At 46.8% G+C, this 25,066-nt stretch overlaps 1 protein-coding gene across 7 annotated transcripts in view; it reads right to left on the reverse strand.

The window, feature by feature from the left end:
* FEZ1 (fasciculation and elongation protein zeta 1) overlaps positions 1–25,066 on the reverse strand; it is a 226,388-nt gene that overhangs the window by 2,195 nt on the left and 199,127 nt on the right. For 6 of the 7 annotated variants that reach the window (XM_025193906.1, XM_014526699.2, XM_025193902.1 and 3 more), the window contains one exon: positions 12,754–12,819. The exons of the other annotated variant lie outside the window; for it this stretch is intronic. In XM_025193906.1, the coding sequence (XP_025049691.1) occupies positions 12,754–12,819 (66 nt within the window). The remainder of the gene's footprint in view (positions 1–12,753; positions 12,820–25,066) is intronic. 7 annotated transcript variants of the gene reach the window in all.

Genomic DNA, 25,066 nt, shown 5'->3' on the forward strand with positions numbered 1-25,066 from the left:
GCTTCTCACCACTCCCACCTCTCCCCACCCACCCACCCACCCACCTGCCAGCCACTCCAGCCCCATGTACCAGCCTGGGCACCTGCACTCCTGCTACCTCACTCTGGGCATGCCCTGGCCCCGGGCCCCACACTCCTGGTGCCCCACCCTGCATACAGGCCCCTGCTAGCCTTGGCCCTGTGCAGCGGCACAGGCCCCGCACTCCTTGCCACTGCTGTTGCTTCAGCTGGTGAACTCAGACTGTTGGGATAGTGGAGTGTCCCACAGGAGTGGTGTGGATGTTTGCAGCCAGCCAGGAGCAGGGGCAGTTTGCAGCCTGCCAGGAAGAGGGGGACAGGTTTGCAGCCTCCCCGCTATATGCCTAGCAGGCTGCAAACCCGACCCCCCCATTCCCGTGGGGTGCTCCACCACCCCAACAGTCTAAGTTCACCAGCCACGCCTAGCTTCTCCCCACCCCACCAAGCTCCCCCCCCCCCCACTTGCTGTCACTCACTTACCCCTCACTCATTGCCACTCACTGCACTTGCTGCCACCACCATGGCTGCTTATCCCCTCTTCCTGCCAAAAATCGCTGATTCCACTGATCAGTTTAGCGAAACTGGCTGAGAGCTCAGTGAAATCGGGTATCAATTTTAAATGAATTCTATAGCAAAACAGTGCTAAATGAAACCATGTTAAGCGGGGGTTACCTGTAGACTGTTTGTTCCCAGGTGGAAGTTCCCCTAATGTTAAATAATCACCAGAGGCACAGGGATTCATAGCCATACCCTTTTATCTGCAATGATAGCATAGTGAGTAGGGAGTAGGGAGAGGCAGGGAAGAGTCATGACCACAGATGTGTCCCCAGCTGGTGAATCATCCATTATCAGCAGCTGAAGTTCTGACTAGCCTATAAATTGCTCTAAAATCTGTTGGAGTTATAATTTCTACAAATGTGGACCAAGAATCAAGGAGGCAGAAGAGGTGAGACTAGAATCTTACGCGCCATTCTAAGTCTAGACAGGAATGTGCAACTAATAAATGCACACTTTTTACTTTTTCCACCAAGCTTGACTACTTTTGTCTTTTTACATCCAATCTTTCCCTGTCCCAGTTCTGGTTCTTCCCTATATCAGCCCCATTCACCTTCCTTCCTTATGCCAGCCCCATTCACCAGATCTCAGATTTCCCACCCTGATCTTAATCAACCATTTCTACTCTCCCGTTTTAGACACACAGTCCAGTCCCGCTCTTGACATGAATAATTCCTGGAACTAATGTTGCCTCCTGTTCCCAGTTCCTCTTATTCAGTAATTCCCCAATATCATCGCTTCAAACCCTCACATTAAACTACACCTATTAATATAAAATCAAGTTCCTCTATATTCCTTATGTTTCACTTTAACTTTTGTGTTTGTCCAGTATGGTGTTTTTCATTCAGTCTCCATGTCTCTGGGGCTCATTGCCTTCCTCAGTCCATCTGCTGCATAAATACAGATGTCTGCAGCTGTGTTCTACAAGTTTGGGTCCTTTATGTTTGTATCCACAGTCAGATCTATTACCAGTTTATAGCTATTTTTACACTAGAATATGAAAGGTAATATAATAGCTATTTCTCCTGCAACCCCCTTCCCCTCACCCCTAGTATGTTAAAAAAGATTACTTTAGAAACTTTTGGCCAGCTTTTGAAAATTCACTAAGAAATAATAAGCCCCTTTATTAAACCAATATAAAACCATGTAACTGAGGAACAACATGAATGAATGACCACCTCTCATGCCACGTTATCACTCTTCAGCCTCAGTCAGCATCTTTTTCCTGACAGACAAGGAAGAAAAGTTGGAAGGACAGACATTCTGTACAGAAACTCAAGGGAAACAATTCATAATTCTGTAATTTGAGGGAAGGCTGTGAATGGATACACTTCTCAGCTGCACCATAATATTAGACTCTTATTCTGTAATCAGTGTTTCCTTGTGCTAATCTGTATCTAAATGAAATCAAATGGAAGTTAAAGTCTACATATGTAGTTACTTTGGTGACAGCCATTATTTCTCAGGGTGCTGGCAGATGTTCATTTACTGGTGCAAGGAGATCTTATCCCTAACCCCAACAAGTGCACCTCTTACCCTGCTAATGTGCATGGCAGGAGGGGTGATTACTGGGTTTGAGGATTAGATCCCAATTGTGGGAGTACAAGTGCAGGGACCCCAGGGTTCAGATTTTCAATTGACTCCCTCCACCTGGCAGCTGCAAAGCCATAATCTTGTGCACCAGGACCCTGGGATAAGGGAGCCTCTCCCCAGTTGCAGGGTCCCAGTGTGCCTGAACATCTAAAACCATACATGCAGCTGGGCTACATGCCTTGTTTCCTAGTGCATCAGCACATCTAAAAACTGTACTTGAAGCTGTGCTGAGCACATGGTTTTTAAAGGTCCCAGAATGCCAGGACTTATTAAAATCACATGTGCAGTTGTGCTCTACACCCAATTTTTTAAGGTCCCAGTGCTTCAAGACTTTTTTAAAACCATGAATGCAGCTGGACTGCATATGTGGTATTTAAAGACCTTGGTATGTATTCAGCACAGATATACATGTCATGTGGACTGCCTATCTTGATGAGACCTTCAAATTGGATAGAGGCTCTCCAGTCATGGGGTCCTGTGTACTTTTAAACCATGAATCCCAGCTTAACATGCCACATATTTAAACAAGGGACAAAGAGTTCCTATATGACATATGGGACATCTTGTCCAGATATTGCCTTGAATCTAGAACATTAAACTACCCAGATGAGCTGCTCACCCCCATCTACCACCTCCCCAGCTGATCATTCTGGATGGACGTAGGTGGCTGAAAACCTTCATCTAGGCCTAGTCATCCAACCATTCCCTGCCACTGGCGTGGCTGGCCAGGGTCAGCTGCCCTATCACTACCTTCCATATATGAGCTCCTAACCCAGAAGAAGTGTCTGGGCAACAGGGATTAACCTTTACCCAGACTGCCTTGCTGTTCCTCATGCCTTGTGTCTACTGGTTCTCTGCCTGATCTTTCAGCCACCTGATCCAACTTGCCCTCTGACTCTGTGCTCTTCCTGGTCCTTCAGCTTCCTAACTGAGCCTCTCCCTCAACTGTCTTGATCTCCTGACTACCCAAAATAGCTTGCTTTCTGCCTCTGCATTCTGCCTGACCAGAAGTGAAGTGGCCAATTTTTCACTTGATCCATAATTACTTAGCATGGTAAAGACCAAGGTGGGCTGTGAAGAATTACATAAGGATCTCACAAAATTAGTGAATGGGCCACTACATGGCAAATAAAATTCAACATGGATGAATAAAGTGATGCGTGATGAGTAAAGTGATGTACATGGGGAAAAATAACCCAAAAATTCAGACATGATGTTGGGTTCTACATGAATTGCTACCACACAGGGATAATATCTTGGAGTCAGCGTGGATATTTTACTAAAAATATCAGCTCAGTATTTAGCTGAAGTCATAAAAGCAAATAAAATTCTGGAATTATTAAGAGGGGCAGCGTAAACAAAACAAAAAGTATAATTATGCCTCTATAAACCTATGGTGCCTCCACACCTTGAATACTGTGAAATTTTAATCCCCACACCTTAAGAAGGATATAGAAGACTAGAAAAGGTGCAAAGAAGGACAACAAAGATGACTGGGTGTAGAGGGGTTTCCATATGAAGAAAAACTAAAGAAGTTAGGACTTTTCGGCTTAGAAGCTCAGGAGGGCATGATAGAGGTGGTGTCAACAGGAAGACTACAACTTCTTGGATAATTGGTAGATGTTTTTGGGAGGAGGACAGCTATCAAGAGATGGGATGTCTGATGAGAACAGGGAAGAGCATCTTTGGGTGTTACCTCACCAACCTAGGAAGGAGGCTTTAAACTAGGTTTCATGGGGGATGGTGATCAAAACTCTCCAGCAACAGAGCACATGGTCCAGAGAGAAAAGGCCCCAAAGAAACAATTCAATTCTAGAAAAAGGCCAGAGAACTACAGGGCTGCAAATTTAATTGGTGCAAAAGGCAAACAATGAGGATAAAATGCAAAATACATATGATGCACATATACAAATGTGAGAAGTATGGGGAATAAGCAAGATAAGCTGGAAGCTGCAGCCTGTTAACATAACTATGACTGACATCACTGAGCCCGGGTGGGACAGCTCTTATGACTGGAATGTCAGTGTCCCAGGGGGACACAGACTAAGGTCCCGGGAACCCTTCCTATGGCGGGACCTGAGCCTGGGATAAGATCCCAGGAAAAGAAAACCAAAAACCTTAAAGAGGGGGTTTGCTCATGCCACACCAAGAAGAGCCGCTGGCGTGGTTCATCAGCCACTTTTATTTGCGGCTGGGAGTGTTGCCGGCGGATGACGTCATCAAAAACCACCACCCGGTGAATTAAAAAGCCAGTAGCAGAGCAATGAAGAGGAGGGCAGCAGTTCCATAGGCAGGGGGAGAGGCTGTCCCCCGGACTACAGGATCGCCAGAGAAGGAGAGCTGTGAGAGTCCAGAGTGGGGTCCACCATAAAGGTCCCGACTCTCTTAAAAGGGTAAACACGCAGCTTGGCTGGACAGCCAGGTCAAGGAGAACGGCATCAAGGGATCCTGATAACCACAGATGCCGGACCTGTGAGTGGGGCGGGATGTAGCCCAAACCCCTGCTGTTTCTTTCTTTTCTCCTTTTTTTCTTTCTTTATTGGTTGCTATTGGGGCCTCATAGGGCACTCAGAGCCCAAACTGGGGAGGCACCCCAACTGACCTGAAGGATCAAGAAGAAGTGAGGAGGCTGCTTTGCTGAACCCGACAGCTTGGAAACAGGGCCAAGACGGAGGTTGAGACAAGGCCAGTCTCATACCCAGTAGATATCTGGGGTGAAGAAAGACACTGAGGGACAGGCAAGAGGAAAGAAGAGCAGGAGCTAACATCAAGGAGACAAGTCGGTGACCCATCACCTGGTTGTCCTGAAAGCTGGCATATGGCTGTAGGGGAGGTGGAGCCTCAAGAATGCTCACAAGGGGCAGTGCCTGGTCCATGAGTTACCGCGTGGGAGAGTCCCACTACTGAATGGAAGATCAAGTCGTGGCAGGAAAGTGTTGGGGCCTCCCTTGGGGTTGAACACAGCCCCAAACCCCAAGTCTCGGGGACCCGGCCTGAGGCCTCACTTGGGCGTGTGCTCCAAGGCTGCTAGAGAGCACCTATACCAAACTAAGTGGGCGCACAACATTGAGGGTACATTCTGTTTGGAAGGACAGGATTTGGAGAAAAGGTGATGGTGTTGCCTTGTATGTCAAAAAATGTTCTTGTTCTCTGGTTCAGGAGGAAAAAGACAGCAGAGCAGAATACATGTGTGTGAAGATGAGAGGTGAAAGATGTGGCACCAATACAATGGGGATTGATTACAGGTCACCTAATCAGGAAGAGGAGGTGGATGAGGGAGGGACTCTTTAAGCAAGTGACAAATCTATTCAAAAGCTTTGTAATGATAATGATGGGAGACTTCAACATCTGCTGGAGGAACAATGCAGCCTAACATAAAATGTCAAGCTAATTCCTACCTAGAATGGAAGACAACTTAATGTTCCAGAAATTAGAGGATGTAACTAGGGGCTCATCAATCTTGGATCATGTCCTAATGAATGGGGAAGAATTGGTGGAGGATGTGAAGGTGATGGGAAACTAGGGAGGAAGCAATCATGATATGATAGAATTCCAGATCTGAGACAGGGAAAGCATGAAGTCAACAAAATTGGGATGCTAGGTTTAAAAAAGGCAGATTTCGTCAAACTCAAGGAGCTAATAGGCATGGTTTCATGGGAGGACAAACTGAAGTAGAAAGGCGCCCTGGAGGGCTGGGAGCTTCTAAGGGGAATAGTACTGGAAGCCCAACAAGAAACTCTCCCAACACAGTGGAAGTACAAGAAGAATGGTAAGAGAACAATGTGGCTGTACAAGGAGCTTCTAAAATGATTCAAATGCAAAAGGAAAGCATACAGGCAATGGAAGAATGGGCAGGTCACCAAGGAAGCATACCAGGAAATAGAAATAATCTACAGGAACAAAATCATAAAGGCACAGATGAAGAACAAGCTGCACCTGCCAAAGAAGGGTGAAAGAAGCAGTGTTAACACGCCAGGAGGAACTCCTAACTGAAGATGCAAATAAGGAACAGCTATTTGCCTCAGTCTTCACAAAAAGAAATTAAGCTATGGCCAGACACCTAATAGGGATTATCTGGATAAGGAAAGGGGCAGGATGATAACAAAAGACTATCAAAGAGCTTTGTTGACTCTGAATGACTTCAAGTCAGCAGGGTTGGATGAACTTCATCCCAAGGCCCTGGAGGAACTGGCAGAAGAGATCTCAGAATTCTTGGAAATTATCTTCTTGAAGTCATGGAAGATGGGCTAGGTACAAGAGGATTAGACTATGGTCAATGTAAAAAAGGCAAAGAGGAGGACCCAGGAAACTACAGACAGGTTAGCTTCACTTGAATACCTGGGAAATTACTGGAACATATCCTAAGGAAGGACATTTGCAAGTATCTGGAGGAGGAAAGGCTGATTACAAGCAGCCACCATGGACTGATGAAAAATAAATTGTGTCAACAAATCTGATCTACTTATTAGACAATGTAACTACTTGGGTGGGTGAAGATAATGCTGTGGATATAGTGTATCTGGACTACAGCAAGGCTTTTGACAAGGTCCCACATGACTTTCTCATTAACAAAATGGAGAAATATGGGCTGGATAAAAGTACTACAAGGTGGATAGATAACTGGCTCAATAGATACAAGCAAAGGATAATTATTAATTATCCAGAATGTCAGGAGGTTTTCACTGGAGTCTCACAGGGGCATGTCCTGGGACCAATGTTGTTCAATATGTTTTTTAATGATTTGGCGGCTGGTATAGAAATCTTATTGAGCAAGTTTGCAGATGAAATGTGTCAAGAGTAGGTGCAATAGGGCCTGGGTCCCCTCTGGGCTGAAGATCTTCTGCTGAGTGATGACAGGGTGAAAGGAACCATGCTATCACTGATGCGCTCTTGGATGTTCTTCTCTCACCTGCCATGATTTTTAAATCTACTGGGGAGCTAGTTCTGTTGGGTGATAGCTTTGGCCTATCAAAGGAGGCTCTTCATGGGCCTCTGCCTCCTGTACACCCCACCCTTAGCACTTCCTTGATGTTGCATGGTATCCTGAAGTTGGAAGGGGGTGAAAGGCAAAACCCCTACCTCTAATGACATGCAACATGCATGAACTGGAATTAATATCTCACTTTCTTTTAATTGACTCCCAGCAACCTGTCTTAATCCAACCACTGGTTAAGACCTTATCAGGAGTACTGTGTGAAGTTCTGGGCTCCACATTTTAAAACAGATGTAGAGAAGGTGAGCAAAGGTCCAGAGGTGAGCAAAAAATATGATCAAGGACCTTGACAGCAAGTCATATGAAGAGAGGCTGAAGGAGCTAGGCCTGTTCAGCTTGAGGAAAAGGTACTTAATACATGATAGCAGTTTTCAAATATTTGAAGGGCTGCCAAAAAGAAGAGGGAAAGTGCCTTTTCTTTCTTGCTGCAAAGAGGGGGATGCAGAACAATGGCTTGAAGTTGCAGCAATCACCCTAAACACACCAAGAAAGCTTAATATATACCCAAGCCCTCAGATACTACCAAATTTGCACTGAGGAAAACACCTAGGATTACCACCACAAATCTCAAAAAGGCTTTCATGAACACTCCTCCAGAGAGAGGGATTGCATGTTTGAAAGAGCTACCTGGATACCATGTGAAGAGTTGCTTCAGTACAGAAGGAAAACCCCCACAAATTGCCCACCACTGCTTATGACATATCACCCTTCCCTCTAACCTATAAGGAAAATCCTCAAACAATTGCAACCCATACTAGAAGAAAACCCAATTCTTAAAGAGATCTTCTCAGAACCTGGTCTTAGCAACCTAGTTTTAGCAACAGGGGATGATCTTGTGGGGAACCTGAAAATACACAGTAACCTGGGAGATAGTGACCATCACTTGGTAGGGTTCACTATCCAGTGAAGGGTGGGAAAAATATCCAGTGAGGCCAAAGTGTTAGACTTCAGAAGAGCGAACTTTAGGAAACTTAGAAGGCTAGTTAGTGAGGTGGCAGAACTCTAGAGCACTGAGCAAATGGGGATCCAGGGGGGTTGGAGGTTTCTCAAAGGAGTGATCCTTGGGGCACAAAAGGAGTTTATTCCCTTATGCAGGAAAGGGGGTAAGGGGATAAAAATGCTCCCTTGGCTCAACAAGGAACTCCAGAAAAGACTGGGGGCAAAAAAAGAAATGTACAGGCAGTGGAAGCAGGGAGCAACCACCAAGGAGGAATACACCTCCCTGGTCTGCTATTGCAGGGAATCAGCTAGGCAGGCCAAGGCAGGGCTGGAGCTTAGGCTGGCTACAACAATTAAGAACAATAAAAAGTCCTGCTACAGATACATAGCTAGCAAAAGGAAGGTGCAGAGTAACATAGGGCCCCTGCAGGACAAATCAGTGGCTGCTGACACAAGGAAAAAGGCGGAGCTCTTCAATTAGTTCTTTGCTTCAGTATTCCTAAGTCCTGACCAAGACAATTCCCCCACCTTGAGCATAGATGTCCAAAAGGCATCAGACCGCCAAAGGTTAGTGCTGACTTAGTTAAGGAGCACCTGGGGGGGCTGGATGGGTACAAGTCAGCCAGCCCAGATGACCTTCATCCACGGGTGTGTCCAATGGTGGGCTTTCACCCCAAAAGTCCCGCCCCTATTTGTGGTAGAGGCTTGTCTCTATCGGTCTAGGTGTTGTCAATCTCTGGAGCTCATCATTTGTCTGAGTGGCTTTGTTTCCTTTTCTTCATTTCTGATTCTATCTTCTACACCAAGACAACTTTAGCACCTTGGCTAATAAGCCAAAGTCCACCGCAATGTCTTGATGGCCCCTCCCACACATCCGCGATCTCTCCTGCCATGACTTGTTGTTACAGGAGAAAATAGAATGCTGGGGCATGTGGGTCTTGATGCTCTGGCTCTTGCAATTTGTCTTAGTGTAGTGAGGGCTCCACCAATCCCTACACCCTCACCCGTTCCACCCGGGTGGTAATTCAGTTGTCTCCGCAATCTGCCTTTGAGCAGTAAAAAAAAAAAAATGCTCCTTGGGTTTCTAGGTCTGGCCACTCAGTATCCCTCGCCTCGCCTGGCTGGCACCTGGCACAGACCTGCCAGTAACCCTAGCCAGTCTTTTTCCTGGCTCATTGTCCTGACAGTTGTAAACGCACTATCTGGGGTGACTTTCGTCTCACCCTAATGAAAAGGAAAACAAAAAAACACACTGGCACTTGTTCTGCCCTTATAGTCCCAACTTTGTGGTACACTTTTTCTTCATCCTTGCTATTAGGGTCTTTACAGTACCTTCTAACTGCCTCCCACAGTTTCTGTTTCTCTCTGGGCATTTCCCTCAGGGTTCTCTCCCCTGGCAGCTTCCTCCACAGAGCTGCTTCCCTTAAGCCCGGTCTCCCTTGCTTCCTCAGTGCCTCCGGCTCTCCCTGCCATCTCGCTGCCTGAGTCAGTCTCTTCCAGTTTCCTGTGTCACACTTTTGCCTGCCCCACGTCTCTTTTTATCCTGGAGTTCTGGCTGACTTCCCCTCCCCTCCTGAAACACCGCGTGAAGAAGGAGCCCTGCGGGGTTCTTTGCAATACAGGTGGGGCCATTTTACTTCTCTGGGGCTCTTCTCTCTCCTCACAGGGTGCTGAAGGAATTGGCCAGTGTCATAGCTGAGCCACTGGCATGGCTGTTTGAGAACCCAGGGTGCTCTGGCCAGGTCCCTGATGATTGGAAAAGGGCCAATGTGGTGCCCATTTTTAAGAAGGGGAGAAGGCATGAGCCGGGTAACTTTAGGCCAGTCAGTCTTACCTGTATCCTTGGGAAAATACTGGAAAAAAAATCATCAAAAAGCATATATGTGGAGGCCCAGCTGGGGAAACAATGCTGAAAGGAAACCAGCATGGGTTCATCACAGGTAGATCCTACCTGACAAAACTTATAGCTTTTTATGACCAGGTCACACACTGCCTTGACACAGGAGCTGAGGCTGATGTCATCTACCTGGACTTTAAGAAGGTCTTCAACACAGTTTCACATCCTATTCTCATAGGGAAGCTAGCAGGCTGTGGAGTGGCTGCTTACACAGTCAGGTGGGTGGCCAACTGGCTTAGGGACCACACCCAGAGAGTGGTGGTGGATGGGTCGTTCTCTGCCTGGAAGGAGGTGGGCATTGGGGTCCCGCAGGGTTCGGTCCTTGGACAGGTGTTATTTAATATCTTCATCAGTGATTTGGATGAGGGTGTGGAGAGCACCCTCTCCAAGTTTGCAGATGATACCAAGTTATGGGGCAAAGTTAATGCACCTGAGGGCAGGGAGCAGATACAGGCTGATCTGGACAGGTTGGATAAACAGGCAGAACAAAATAGAATGCAATTCAACAAAGATAAAGGCAAGGTGCTCCACCTAGGAAGGAGGAATCCCCAGCACACCTATAGGTTGGAAGATAACCTCCTCAGCAGCTCAGAGGCTGAGAGGGATCTTGGAGTCATAGTTGACTCCAAGATGAACATGAGCCGACAGTGTAACAAAGCCATCAACAAGGCCATTAGCATCTTATCGTACATTAGTAGATGCATGACCAACAGATCAAGGGAGGTGATGCTCCCCCTCTATGCGGCATTGGTCAGGCTGCAGTTGGAGTACTGTGTCCAGTTTTGGGCGCTGTACTTCAAGAGGGACACGGAGATTCTGGAGAGGGTTCAGAGGAGGGCCACTCACATGATTAGTGGCCTCCGTGAAAGACCCTATGAGGGGAGGTTGAGGGATCTGGATCTCCTCAGCCTTCACAAAAGACATCGGAGAGGAGACCTTGTACCCGCCTGTAAGTTTATCAAGGGAGGACAACAGGGAATTGGAGATGCACTATTTACCAGAGCACCCCTAGGAGTAACTAGGAATAATGGGTGCAAACTAGTGGACAGCAGATTCAGGTTAGACTTCAGGAAGAAGTTTTTTATAGTAAGGGTGGCCAGAATCTGGAATTGGCTTCCAAGAGAGGTAGTTCTATCACCTAACTTGGAGGTCTTCAAGAGGGGGCTTGATAGATACCTGGCTGGGGTCATCTGACCTCGGCCCTCTTTTCTGCCAGGGGCAGGGGGTCGGACATGATGATCCTTTGTGGTCTCTTCGAACTCTACAATCTATGAATCTATGAACCACCCATCCTAGCCTTCAAACAAACACTGAACCTTGCTAACCTCATCACTAGAAGCAAACTTCCTACAGCCCCAAACACACTGAATGGATCCAGACAATGCCATGACAAGAAATGTAAAACCTGCCAACATATCTCCACCGCCGCCACAATTACTACACCCCCCAAGAGAGCCATCAGCATTCCTGGATCATATAGCTGCACCTCCTGAAATGTAACATACATCATCCAAGCACCAAATGCCCTGATGGAAAATATGTAGGAGAGACCAAACAACAACTGTGCACCAGAATGAATGCACACTGGTAATCGATTAAAGACTAGGGTGCCCTCACCCTATTACCTGTGAGGGCACATTTCTCACAAGAAAACCACTCTGTCTCCAATCACTCAGTTCTAGTCCTCAAAGGGAATTTACAAAACACTTTCACAGATGAGCCAATGAACTTCACTTCATCAACCTCTTGGATACAAAAATCATAACAGCTGGATTTATTTCTTGCTGGGGTCACTTGATCCCAGCTCATTTCTTACTTATGATGTGGGGGATGGACCCGATGATCTCTTGAGGTCCCTTCTAGCCCCTAGTGTGTATGAAATAGATAAAATCATGGACTAAATACAGACTTTGGATTTATGACACATTATAACCTGCCCAACATCTGACTCCCCAGGTACATCTCCATTATTTACCAGCTACATTCATTCCCGTCCCCCCGCCAGCCTGTCTCTCACCCACTGACTCCTCAATTTACATCTTCACTGACTGCCTTTCCTGCATGCACAACAGCCTCTGGCCTCTTCACTATTCACTCCATCCAGGAAGAGCACACACCAACTGCAGATGCTTCCTCAGCCTGATGAAGGGTATTTATATCTGAAAGCTTGTGCTAAGAAGAATTTTTCCAACTATTTGAGTTGGTCTAGTAAAAAATATCAGATTTACCCAAAGAACCTTGTCTGCCTAAACTAAAACAGGACTCTTCCCTACAATGATTTTGCAATGATTCTGTCAATTCATTTGCAGTAATATGTATTGAACAGTAAAGAAGGGAACTACTTAAACATGCTTTTATTTAAGTGGGCTATTGAGTAATTTCTTTTAATTCATGGCAATTAAGCATATTCCAAAGTAAAATACTACAAAATAATTCATTTAAAATTTAATTGTCGAACATGATAATTAATTATTTCTATTAAATGCTCATAAAATATTTAAAAATTACATGCCTGAGTAATTAAACTAACAATGTAAAGCATTTGGAATTAATTTCTTTCTTTCTCAGTTGCTTTGTAATGTGAGAGAACTTACAAAAGGAAAGACTTATGGTGTGAGCCAAGGCCTGCTCCGTGCAGCAACACTGTGTTCCCCACTCTGCACCATACAAGGCTCCTGGCATAACTGCTGTAAAATCATTGAGCTCTGATGTTTGCCAAATTTACTCTGTTTTAATTATTTACTTATATATTTTTTTACCTTTTAAAATGTAATCCGTTAGCAATGTAGGGACCTTTTCGTTATCCTCCTTCATTGCAAAAAGAACTGCAAAGAAAGAAAACAATAATGAATGACCCTTGAAAGGTAAATGCAGTTCATGGCTTCAGTTACATGCCAACAACTTATTCTCAGCCAGGGCCAGGAAAGAGAGCTATGAGACCCTCAGCCAGGGCCAGGAAACAGAGCAATGAGACCCTATTCTCTCACCACAGGGCACAAACAATTTCCATTTAAATTAATAAGGGCTACTCATATCCTCCAGGTGTGTGTGTGTGTGTCTATGTACATGTGAATGAGCCCTTGCATTGTGAAACTGTACAAACATGCTGTGAAACTATTAACAGTTGAGGAATTTGTAGAGTAAGCATGAAGCAACTCACAGAAGCTCTGAGTTGTTTCCCAAATCTACTACCATGTTATTGTACATGAAGTGCCTATTAAAAACAAAAAACAAAAAAACAACTTAAGATACTTAAGATACTGAACAATAGATTGGCACTGTCCCTTGAGGCCCAAGAAGGAATAATTTGCAATGTTCTGCCAACAGCTTATGTTCAACAAAGATCATATTAGTTTTCTCAGTGTAATTAGTGTAAGGTAAATCTACAAGGAAAACAAAGTATAATATAGGAATATGAGATGGCCAGTGTTTATCTTGTCTCAAGTGGTGGAAGAACATGCTTACTCCACAGAAATTTACTGTGGTGTGTACTCTGGAAAAAATTTACTTTGGATTTGTGGTGGATATGCAACCACATGTTGTCTAGATACTCTGGAGCAGGTTGTCGCTATTACTATGTCCTGCCCGGAGACATCAGATGAGCAAGTATCTCAGCATGACTTGTGGCTATCCTTTCCCGGTACCTTCTGGGATAATTATTGCTGTGTGCTTTGGGGATTTTGAGTCCAAGCAGTCTGGTCCTCTATGTTCATTGTTTATGCTGGTTAGTTGCCTGTTCGAAAAAAAAGAGATGAGGTTTCTCTTGATATAACATCCTTAGAAAATCCGTGGGATGAAGAATAAGAAAAATAGTCTTCTCTAAGCATTACGGTCTTGTTTTGGTCCTTAGTGGTTTGGTGCAGCAATTGTGAGAGCACTTTGTCAATGTTATCTCCTTGAATGCTTTTCTTGGAGTTACTTTTCCATGGACAGGAGAGATGAAAAATTGTGAAACAGTCTTTAAGGACATGCATACTGGATCATTCAGCAATGCTATTTTCTGGTGCTGAGTTTGGGGAGGATGAGGACATTGTGCAAACCATGTCATTGCTTGGGCAAAAATATGCTTTAGAATAGCAGGTGCTAGAAAAGGGACTTATGCAACAGGATAGTGCTCCAGACATGGGACAATTGACATCAGAATTTCAATAAGAAAGACCACTGACCCTAGAGGTAAACCTGGAGTTCTGGAGGAAGACTAGAAATATGAGGGCTCCTTTATCTGTGAAGAAATGGGTTGTGATTTTCATCTAGAAAGCCAACCCAAACTGTCACCAGTCTTTGGCCAGTTAGGCATGGGGAATTAACTGCTGGCAAGGCCATGCAGTTGATATGCATTGGGCACTTCTACATATGCGTTTACTTTGGATTAGATTTACTGAGCAGTAAGCTACTGCACAGTGGGGACATCTACACATGCCCCTATGCACCATTGTTACTGAGCTGTCATTTAGTACTTACTTTTGGCACAGTAACAGTCTATACTGTGCTGTGCTGTGCTGGTGGCGCATGGTTATTTTTAGTCATTGCATCATTGTAGCGACATGCTATAGTGAAGGAGTGTATTGCTATGGTGACATAGCTGCAGCATCACAGCTTGTGCTCATCAATACTACGTCACTGTAGCGCATTGCTACCATGACATAGTGCAGTGTTTCCCAACCAGTGTCACGGCACAAAAGTGTGCCATCACGAATGAACAGGTGTGCTGTGGAATTTTGCGATGGCAATGAGCTATAATGAGCTACAATAGGTATAAGGATGGGAAATGCTTTAACAGGTGTGCCATGGAAATTTTTTATTAATGTAAGTGTTCATTGGGATGAAAAATGTTGAGAAACACTGAGGTAGTGTCATATGTAAATGTGCCCACTACGGTTTTTGGGGTAGGTGCAGGGTTCAGGGAGAAAATTTGCCCCCAGGTCCCTGTAGCTCTGCAATGTGCCCCTGTGGCTACCAGGAGGAGCTCCAGGCTCTAGCTGCAGCTGCTAGCACCTGGCAGCCCTCTTTAAAAGCCAGCCCCGCTTTCTTCTCTTTAGGCAGCCTCTTCCTTGCTTAGGAGCAGTGTGGCAAGCACAGAGACAGCATGTGGCAGATTTCTCTGTGCCCACTCTGCCTCTGCATGCTATGGCTGCCCCAGTGCCTGGCCCTGGCAGCAACAACCAGCATCCTGGGATTCTACTGGCCACCATGATCACCCTGCTAGCCTGCCATGCTGACTGTCACCTGGCCCATGGCTGGCTCACCCCACCCAGCTTCCCCACAACCAGGGACTGCCTACATGCCCACAGCATACCATCCCAGGGTTGCCACCACCACAAAGCTGCTGCTGCCAAGGACACTGATGAGGGGCTCCACATCGTCCTTTTGGGCCTCCATCACTGACACCTCTGAGACCACCACGCCAGCAAGCGTTGGCAGGGGCACATTGTCCAACAGACCTGGGACAATGAACAGTGGCTGGATGCTTTCTGGGTACCCAGGCCACCTTCTGGGATCGCCACAAGATCTTACCACTCTTCTGCCCCCGCTCTGGACCATACTATCACTGTCGTAAGATCCCACGTCCAGAGCAGTTCCCTGCCCAGCTACATGCTCTGCCAGCACTGCTGAAGCTGGTCTCCATGGAAACCGTGGCCCCATGCTATCATGACTCCACCACTCTATGGAGACCAGCTGCAGCAACATGGGCAGGGGCTGTTGGGAAAGGGACTTCAGCAAAGATTCAGAGAGCTTTGATGATTTGGGCAGTCCCCAGTGGCTGCAGCAGGGAGATGCAGATGACTCTGAGCTGCTAAGTACTAGGGGTGGGGGAGGGGACCATGGGGGGACCCCTGCAAGCCGCCCGACCCCTCCACTCCCTCAGTCCTTTTGACCCCCTGCTCCCCCAGCCCTTCATGGCTGCCCCACCCACCCCAGCTTCTGGCCCTTTAAAGAAAAGGTGATGCTACTGCACAGTCAATGTCTTGTGTAGATGCAGTCACAGTGGATATTTGTGTTATATTCTTTCACCTCTCTACCTCCACAGATGCTACTGAATAAACATCAGTGTCTGTGCGTGGTTGAAAATTTTCTCTATTCTTTCTTACATTCTCAAACTTTTCACATTCTGAGCTGCACACTCGATTGACAACACAGGGTGAGAGAAACAGATTAAATAGGTTAGTAAAGCAGTCAGTACATAATGAAATCTATCTCTAATCTTAGGGAGGAGGTACGGATTTGTGGGATATTTTATGTGACTTCAAAGGGCCATTTATACACATGTAATGTCCACTGTGATTAGCTTTGTTTAACTATGTTTTTTGTTATGGCAAATGGACTAAAAGCATCACCTCAAAATCCTTGCCCCCCACAATTTTCTTGATCATCATAGCTACAGCATCCCTTCAATATACTACCATCACCTCTAAACCAACTTATCATGCAATCTTGCACAAATGGGTTACCTGATAAAATCCTTGGAGGCAATAGCTCCTCCACAATTGCAAATAACATCCCAGAAATAATATGCAACAGCAGTAATTCTCAATCAGAGTTTCATGGCACCCTGGGTGTGCCTTGAGATACTTTCATGGGTGCTACAAGGTGCTGCACAATGTAAGCTCTGTAAATTGTGGAAACATGATTCAACAAGATAACCCCAGAGATTCCAAATAGGAATTTATTATATTCAAAGCATTCTGACCTGTTCTGATCTTTCTGAGTTCTTTGCAACAAACTAATTGTTTTATGATCTTTCAGTAGTAAAAAATGAGTGAAAATTAGGAGCTGGCATTTTCCAAGGTTTGTCTTGGGGACTATTGAGAGGTGCCTTGAGTCTGAAAAGATTGAGAACCATTGCTTTACAGGATTATATCTGCTCATGTGGACTAAAAACAGAAAAGAGGAGGAGGAAAAATCCATTCCTTTCTTATCAATGCAGAAAAAGCAGTTTTTCTCCTAAAGCCAAACTCAACAAGAAGCTTTAGTAAATGTAAATCTTATAGTAGACAACCACTTGACTTAAAAGTAGCTTTCAGTGGATCATTAGCTACAAGAGATGCTTTACTGATCAGTAAGTATGATCCTCTAAACATGAATACACTTCTTACTACCCAGTAAACTGTTATAATCATGAGTAAATTTGCTCCCTGCAAATGCAAGTAGGAAATATACTCAGAATTAGTTACTGTGCAATAGCGCTCATGTAGACACCTGACATGACCTGGAGCAAATCCACTCCTTGTCAGCTAGCCATATGTGGGTGAGAGATTGCCTCCTGCTCTGGAAGATGCCTGCTGCTAAGGCAGGCAGTGCCACCAGAGCCCAGGCAGGGACTATGTCCCCCTGCCCCAGCAGCAGGGAGCTCCCAGCCCCCTGCTCCAAGGTTGCAGTTGGGAAGCAGGGACAGAGAGAACCTTATCTCACAGACCCTGCTTTGCCATTGCAATCAGGTAGCTAGGGGCTTAGATATCTTTATTTCTCAGCTGGAGCTCCATGGTCATGGGCCTCAACCTGGGAGATTCTTCTCTCCCAGTGCCAGCTCCCTGGCTTGCTTCTAGTTGCTCCTCCAGTTGATTGGGGCAGGGGGATGGGACATGCCCCTTCCCTGCAGCTCTTTCCAAGTCCCCTGCCCCTGACTGGGGAGCTGGGGCCAGGAGATCCCTGGTGCTAGGGCAGTGGGACATTGTCCCTGCCCTGGCAGCAGGCAGCCATGTGGGGCAGGGAGCAACGTCCCAGCCCCGGCCAAGAAAGAGCTGTCTCCTGGCCTGGTGCTCCCTGCCAGTAGGCCAGTGTGAAGTGGCTAGTATTCGCTTTAGCTTTGGATTCAGCCGATTCAGGGGACAGAGATTCAATTCAGTGATTCGAATCACTGTCCTGAATCAATTCAGGCAAATCTGATTCAGAAATTCAGCTGCTGCCAAATCAGTCGTATCTCTGAATTGCACAGGCCCCATCTTCTGCCCGCTCTCCCAGCTCCGGCAATGGCTGCCCCACCCACCCCAGCTCCTGGCACTTTGGAAAAAAAAAAGCCCCCACTCACTGAGTGCTGCCAGGTGGGGGGACAATCCCTGCTGTCCCCCACTGTCCCATGCTACATGGGGGGCTCTGCCATGAGACCCCTGAACCCCCCCTGCTCTCCTAGCCCCCCTCCACCCCCCCAATGAATGCCCTGCCTGCCCCAGCTCCTGAATGCTTCTCCATGAAGAGTGTTGTGGGGACAACCATGGATTGCACCAGTCAGGCAAGCTCTGCTGCATGTGCCTCCATCTCCCCTCCCCTCCCCTCCCCCCAATGGGTTCCAGGGGCCTACAGGCCATGGGGTGCAGGGAGTGGATTTTTCTTGTCACCCGTCCAGCTCCTGAATGCTTCTTCCCACCTACCCAAATCCCCATAAGGAGTTTTGTAAGTTGTTGCTGGGGTAGCAGGGGGATGCTGACCTGGCCCCACAACACCTCATAAAAAGTCCCTATGTGGCCCTGGGGCCCAAATAATTGCCCACCTTTGGTCTAGAGTGTATTAGAGAGAGGAGGAGGGGGAAAGTATTTTTAAAGTAATGAGTAAGCAGGATGTATACCACCACAAATGGAAAAGAAAGGTGGGCACTGACCAGAGTGTGTCAACAACATGCTGCAGACAAGGTTGTTTAGGTAAATCCAATATCTTTTATTAGGCCAATTAAAATAGTTGGAAAAATCCTTCTTTGCAAGCTTTTGGGTACAAACACCCTTTGTCAGGCTGAGGAAGCATCTGCAGTTGGTCTGTGCTCTTCCTGGATGGAATAGACAAGAAGCCAGAGGCCAGTATGTATGCGAGAAAGCTGATCAGTGAAAATGCAAATTGAGACAGACAATGGCTGAGTGACAGGTTGGGATGGGGAAGAGGAATGCAGACCTGGTGATAATAGCATTCCAGGGATGTGGGCTCATAAACTGTAAGTTTTAAAGAGGCTTCTCTTGGCAAACAGGGTGCCTATACATAAGTGTTAATGCTTCAGCAGCCTCCTGCCACCTTGTGTACCAGTGTCCCCATGCTTAAGAATGGCAGTGGGGGCACTCGAACTAAAGCTTGTTGAATGAACTTTAGTTCAAGCACCCCATTACCATTTTAAGCATGGGGACACTGATACAGGAGATGTGGCAGTGCTTTAAATACAGCAGCTCTTGGAACCACTCTAATTAAAGTGTTGTTCCCTTCTCCCACCACCACCTCCAGAAGACATGTAAAAGTACCCAAAGGGTGTGTGTAGATGACATGGGCATTAATGTAGTGTGCCTGAAAATTTTAATGCAGCTTTTTTTTGGTGCAGTGCGTTTTTGTTTGCACTACATGGAGTTTGTGTTCACGAACAGTGCTTTCGAGTGAGTTAAGCCTCGCGTCATTCCCCGCAGATTTCAGTAGGGGGAGTCAAATACCAATTTACCCCCTGTAATCTCTTTCCTAATGTATTACAGCAGGAGGCGCATGTAAATCACTCAGCCTCCCCAGTCCCTCCCCCTGGAGTCTCACTGAGCAGTCCTGACTTTGACATTGGGAGTCTCCCCTGGGCACGGTCATGGTCACCCCAAAATCCTTGCTACTTGCACTCACCTATGCTCTGTTGGTCTGGTCTCTCTCCATCAGTATGCGATCCCAAAGGCCCCATCCCAATCCCAAAGACAAGCCACTTAAACCCTCCTTTCCCTTCCCATATCACCATGTTACAAATATAGCTGCTATGATAACTGCTATAATATCATAAAATATTCAGGGTTTAGAGTACTGGGTGGGCGGGTGGGCGTTTGTTGACGTCTGGTTGATTGGCAATTGCTTTCGATGGTGTTGGTGGTGGCAAGCTCTTCTGGCCTTTTTTTTCCTGTTTTTTTTTTTACTACATTTCCCAGCATTCCTGAGCTCACTGATCTTCATACAGTTTCAAAGAATCATAGAATCATAGAAGTAGGGTCGGAAGGGACCTGTAGATCTTCAAGTCCGACCCCCTGCCTGGGCAGGAGGAAAACTGGGCTGAAGGGTCGTACTCAGAGGGTAGTGGTGGACGGGTCATATTCGACCTGGCGGGAAGTGGGCAGCGGAGTCCCGCTCTGGCACAAAAGCCCCATTGACCTGCATGGGGTTGACCTGGGGCCCAAAAGTCCCCATAGGCTTTTCTGGGGGTGACATTGTCCCCGGAAGCCCCCATAGGAATGCATTGGGTTGACCTGGTTCCCGAAAGTCACTTCACTGAAAATGCTGCAGCTTAACTTTAACTATATACAACTTAACAATATAAACTATATACAAAATGTAAAAAAAAAAGTTTAAAAACTGCAAATTTGAAGATATTTCACTCTACTCTCCTCTTCACTATCTTGATTCATTACTGGTCTGGTTGCTGCCCCTGGGAAGTTCTTCCCATGAAAGTTTTATGAAAGGAGGGGGGAAAAGGAAGGAGAGGAAGAGGAGGGGGATTTGGAGCACAGTTGAAAAAACAGACTTTTGCGACCCCCCCCGACACATACACACACACAAGGTCGGTGGGACATATTATCTAAATATCACCTGGAATGCTGCATATCCTGGGTGTCAGGTCTGGCAGGGAACATCCTGCCCCTAGACTGTTTTTGTCATGTTTCTGAAATGGAATGTGATGAAGTTCAGAAGGTTTACAATATTGAAGGAAGTCATGTAACCACTCACTCCAAAGTTTCAAACTATTTGTAAAGAACTTACCATTATGGTGACGCTGCAGCTGTGTCAGGAACTATGTCCACTGCAGTGGCAGAACACAACGGGCAGGGGGGTGCGGAGGAGGTGGAGGGTACATGGGGGGGGACAGGAGGGTACATGGGCGGGGGGGAGGACATACACTATAGGTGGCAGGGGGGTGGAAGAATTAAGAGGGGGGTAGAAAATTAAGGGATTATTGGCCTCCCCCATTTTAAAACAATAATTGGTTTGAGCAGACCCATCCTGACCTGAACTGCATCCTGTGAGGGAGGAGTGAAGGAGGGTAAAAAGAACACACAGCGGCACCTACTGGCTAAAGGCAGGAACACAGCGCCCCTCGTGGTGAAGGGGATCAATTAGAAGTCTTTGGAGTCTCTGGCTGTTTGCACAAACAAATCAACAGTTGGAGCAGCATAACTGGAGAACTCCAGAAATTAACACATCTCCAAGTACTGCTAGCTTAAGGCACTAAAAGGACTTTAGAGCAGTGGGAAATCCCGGGTTATGCAAACACAAATGCCATTGTGTTGTCATAAACAGGAAATATCATTTCATCTACACATGCCCATAGTGTCTATATTTTATCATGGAAAGATATGCTTATGCAGTTACAAATGCAGCTCTCTTATTTAAAGGGATGTATCATTCAGCTGCTGCTGGTATTTGGAAGAGACACTTTGAATACCAACTGTTCTGTCTACCCAAAATCTAGCTAGCAGGGGAAAAGTACCTGACAGAAATTTGCTGTTTTTAATTGACATTTATATGCTACCTTTGATGGGATCCACCTGATGAAGAGAGGGAATAGCCTTTTTGCAGAGAGGATCACTAACCTAGTGAGGAGGGTTTTAAACTAGGTTCACCAGGGGATAGAGACCAAAGCCCTGAAGCAAGTGAGGAAGTAGGAGACCTGGAAGAAGAGCAAGCAGGAGGGGGAAACACGGTGGGTGTTCTTATACTTCCTAGGTACCTGTACACAAATGCATGGATCCTGGGAAACAAGAAGGAAGAATTGGAAGTCCTTGCACAGTCATAGAACTATGATGTGACTGGAATAACAGAGACCTGGTGGGATAGCTTGCATGACAGGAGCACTGTCATGGATGGCTACAAACTGTTCACGAAGGACAGGTCAGGAAGAAGAGAAGGAGGAGTTGCACTTTATGTAAAAGAGCCATACGATTGCTCAGAGCTTCAGTAGGAAACTGAAGATAGGCCGATTGAAAGTCTGTGGGTTAAGGCTAGAGGGAAGAGCAACAAGGGCGATGTTGTAGTGGGTGTCTGCTACAAACCACCAGACCAGGAGGAAGTGTTGGGTGAGGCCTTCTTCAAACACCTAGCAGAAGTTTCCCGATTACAAGCCCTCGTTCTCATGAGGGATTTCAATCACCCTGACATCTGCTGGGCAGTCGATACAGCAGTGCACAGGCAATCCAGGAAGTTTTTGGAGAGTGTTTGGGACAACTTCTTGGTACAAGTGCTGAAGCGGCCAACTAGGGACCATGCTCTTTTTGCTCTGCTGCTCATAAACAGGGAAGAATTGATGGGGAATGTGGGAGTGGATGGCGACTGGGGCAGCAGTAACCACAAGATGATTGATTTCAGGATCCTGAGGAAAGGAAGGAAGAAGAGCAGCTGAGTAATGACTCTGGACTTCAGAAAAGCAAACTTTGACTCACTCTGTGAACTCATGGGCAGGATCCCCTGAGAAGTCATTCTGAGAGACAGCAGAGTCCAGGACAGCTGGATATACTTTAAAGAATCCTTACTGAGAGTGCAGGAACAAACCATCCCGATGTGTAGAAAGAATACCAACTATGGCAGAAGATCAGCTTGGCTTAGAAGGGAACTCTTCAGTAAAATATATCACAAAAAGGAAGTGTATAAGAAGTGCACGTTTGGACGAATAAATAGGGAGGAGTATAAGAGCATTGCTCAAGCATGCAGGGATGAAGTCAGGAAGGCCAAAGCACAACTGGAATTGCAGCTACTAAGGGATATGAAGGGTAACAGGAAGGGTTTCTACAAGTATGATGGTACCAAGAGGCGAATAAGGGAAAGTGTGGGTCCCTTACTAAATGGGGGAGGCAACCTTGTGACAGAGGATGCAGAAAAGGCTGAATTGCTCAATGACTTCTTCATCTCAGTCTTCACAGGCAAGGTCAGGTCTCAGACTACGGCACCTGGAAGCATAGTTTGAGGAAGAATTGAGCAGCCAAAAGTGGTGAAAGAACAGGTTAGGGACTATCTAGAAAAGCTGGACATATACAAGTCCATGGGGACAGATGAAATCGATTCATAGATTGTAAAGTCGGAAGGGACCTCGGATGATAGTTTCATAGTTTCATAGTTTCATAGTTTCATAGTTTCAGGGTCGGAAGGGACCTAATAGATCTTCTAGCCCGCCCCCCCGCCAGGGCGGGAGAACAACCCAAAAACACAAACAAAACCACTCACCCTAAAAACAAAAACGGGACTCAAATGAGTCCAGCCAGGTAAGTATCCAGCCTCTTCTTAAAGATCCCCAGGGTAGGGGCCAGCACCACCTCCCTTGGAAGTTGGTTCCAGCTCCTAGCCACCCTAACTGTGAAGTAGTTTTTTCGGATGTCCAATCTGTACCTCCTCTCCATCAACTTGTGCCCATTATTCCTTGTTATGCCAGCAGGGGCTAGGGGAAACAGCGTCTCCCCCAAACCCTTCTGGTTCCCCCTAGTGAGTTTATAGACGGTCACCAGGTCCCCCCTCAGCCTTCTCTTGTGGAGGCTGAATAGGTTCAAGTCCCGCAGTCTCTCACTGTAGGGTCTGCCCTGTTGTCCCCGGATCATGCGGGTGGCCCTCCTCTGGACCCTCTCCATGTTGTCCACATCCCTCCTGAAATGGGGCGCACAGAACTGGACACAATACTCCAGCTGCGGCCTGACCAGCGTCGCATAGAGGGGGAGGATCACCTCCCTGGCTCTACTCGAGATGCACCTGTGGATGCACGACAAGGTCCGGTTAGCCCTGCCAACCATGACCTCGCATTGTCGGCCCATGTTCATCTTGGAGTCAATAATGACACCAAGATCCCTTTCCGCCTCCGTGCTCTCAAGTAGGGAGCTCCCCATCTTATAAGTGTGCTGCTGGTTCCTACTACCCAAGTGCAGCACCCTGCACTTGTCCGTATTGAAACGCATCCTGTTCCTGTCTGCCCACCCCTGTAACCTATCCAGATCCTTCTGCAATCTCTCTCTCCCTGCTAGCGTGCTCACCTCCCCCCAAATTTTGGTGTCATCAGCGAATTTAAACAGGTGTGTGGTGCCCAGAGCTGGAGACAGTACTCCATTTGTGCTCTCACCAGTGCCAAGTGAAGTGGAAGAATCACCCCCTTGGTTTTGCTGGAGATGCATTGATTGACACATGCCAGAGTATTATTTGCCATACTGGCTACAACATTGCCCTGCCAGCTTATATTCATACTGTGGTCTATTATTACGCCCAGGTCCCTTTCATTCATGATGCTAGTCAGTTTGGTGCTGCCAAGCCTGTAGGTGTGTTGGGGGTTGTTCATCCCCAGGTGGAGCAGTTTACATTTCTTGACATTGAACTTAATCAGATTCTGATCCACCCAACTTGCTAGCCTGTCTAGGTCCACCTGTTACTACCCAATCTTCAAGCATGACCATGCTTCCTGATAATTTGGTGTTGTTCATGAATTTGGCCAGTGAGCTCTTCACCCCCACAGCTGAATCATTAATAAAGATGTTGAAAGGTACTGGAATGAGCACTGACCCCTGCGGGACACCGCTGCCCACTTCTCACCAGGATGACACAGATCCATTCACTACAACTGTCTGGGTTCTATCCTGCAACCAGTTTCTCACCCACCTGACTGTCTTGGAATTAAGCCCACAATCCTCCAATTTTCTTGCGAGGATATTGCAGTGGTGTACTGATGGGGGAGGGGTGGGGGACCATGGGAGGAGGCCATGGGCCCTAGTGGGGGAGGCACCGGCTAGGGTGCATCCCACGTTTTGTGTGTGGCCCACCCACCTGCCCAGTGTATTATGGCTTTCTTTGGCCATTTAGCCCCAAAATTCCAGCCACCGCCCTTCCCCCCATGGCTGGTATGCTGTGTTGCTAATTCCCCCATGGAAGTGCCCTGGGGTGGAAGGCAGGGCCCCTCACAGGCTGATTTGGGTCTTGCACCCTGCTGGGATCGTCTGGCCAGCTGTGGGGGTGGGGGGGTGGCACAAATGCAAGCATTGGCCCCTGGGCACCAGAGACCCATGGTACACCACTGGGACATTTAATAGATTTCATAGACATTTAGGGGCTGGAAGGGACTTAGTGAGATCATCGAGTCCAGCCCCACTTCCACTGTGATGGGCAAGGGAGCTATTA

Source organism: Alligator sinensis, unplaced genomic scaffold (genome assembly GCF_000455745.1).
Source record: "Alligator sinensis unplaced genomic scaffold, ASM45574v1 scaffold817_1, whole genome shotgun sequence".
NCBI classification, from domain to species: Eukaryota; Metazoa; Chordata; order Crocodylia; family Alligatoridae; genus Alligator; species Alligator sinensis.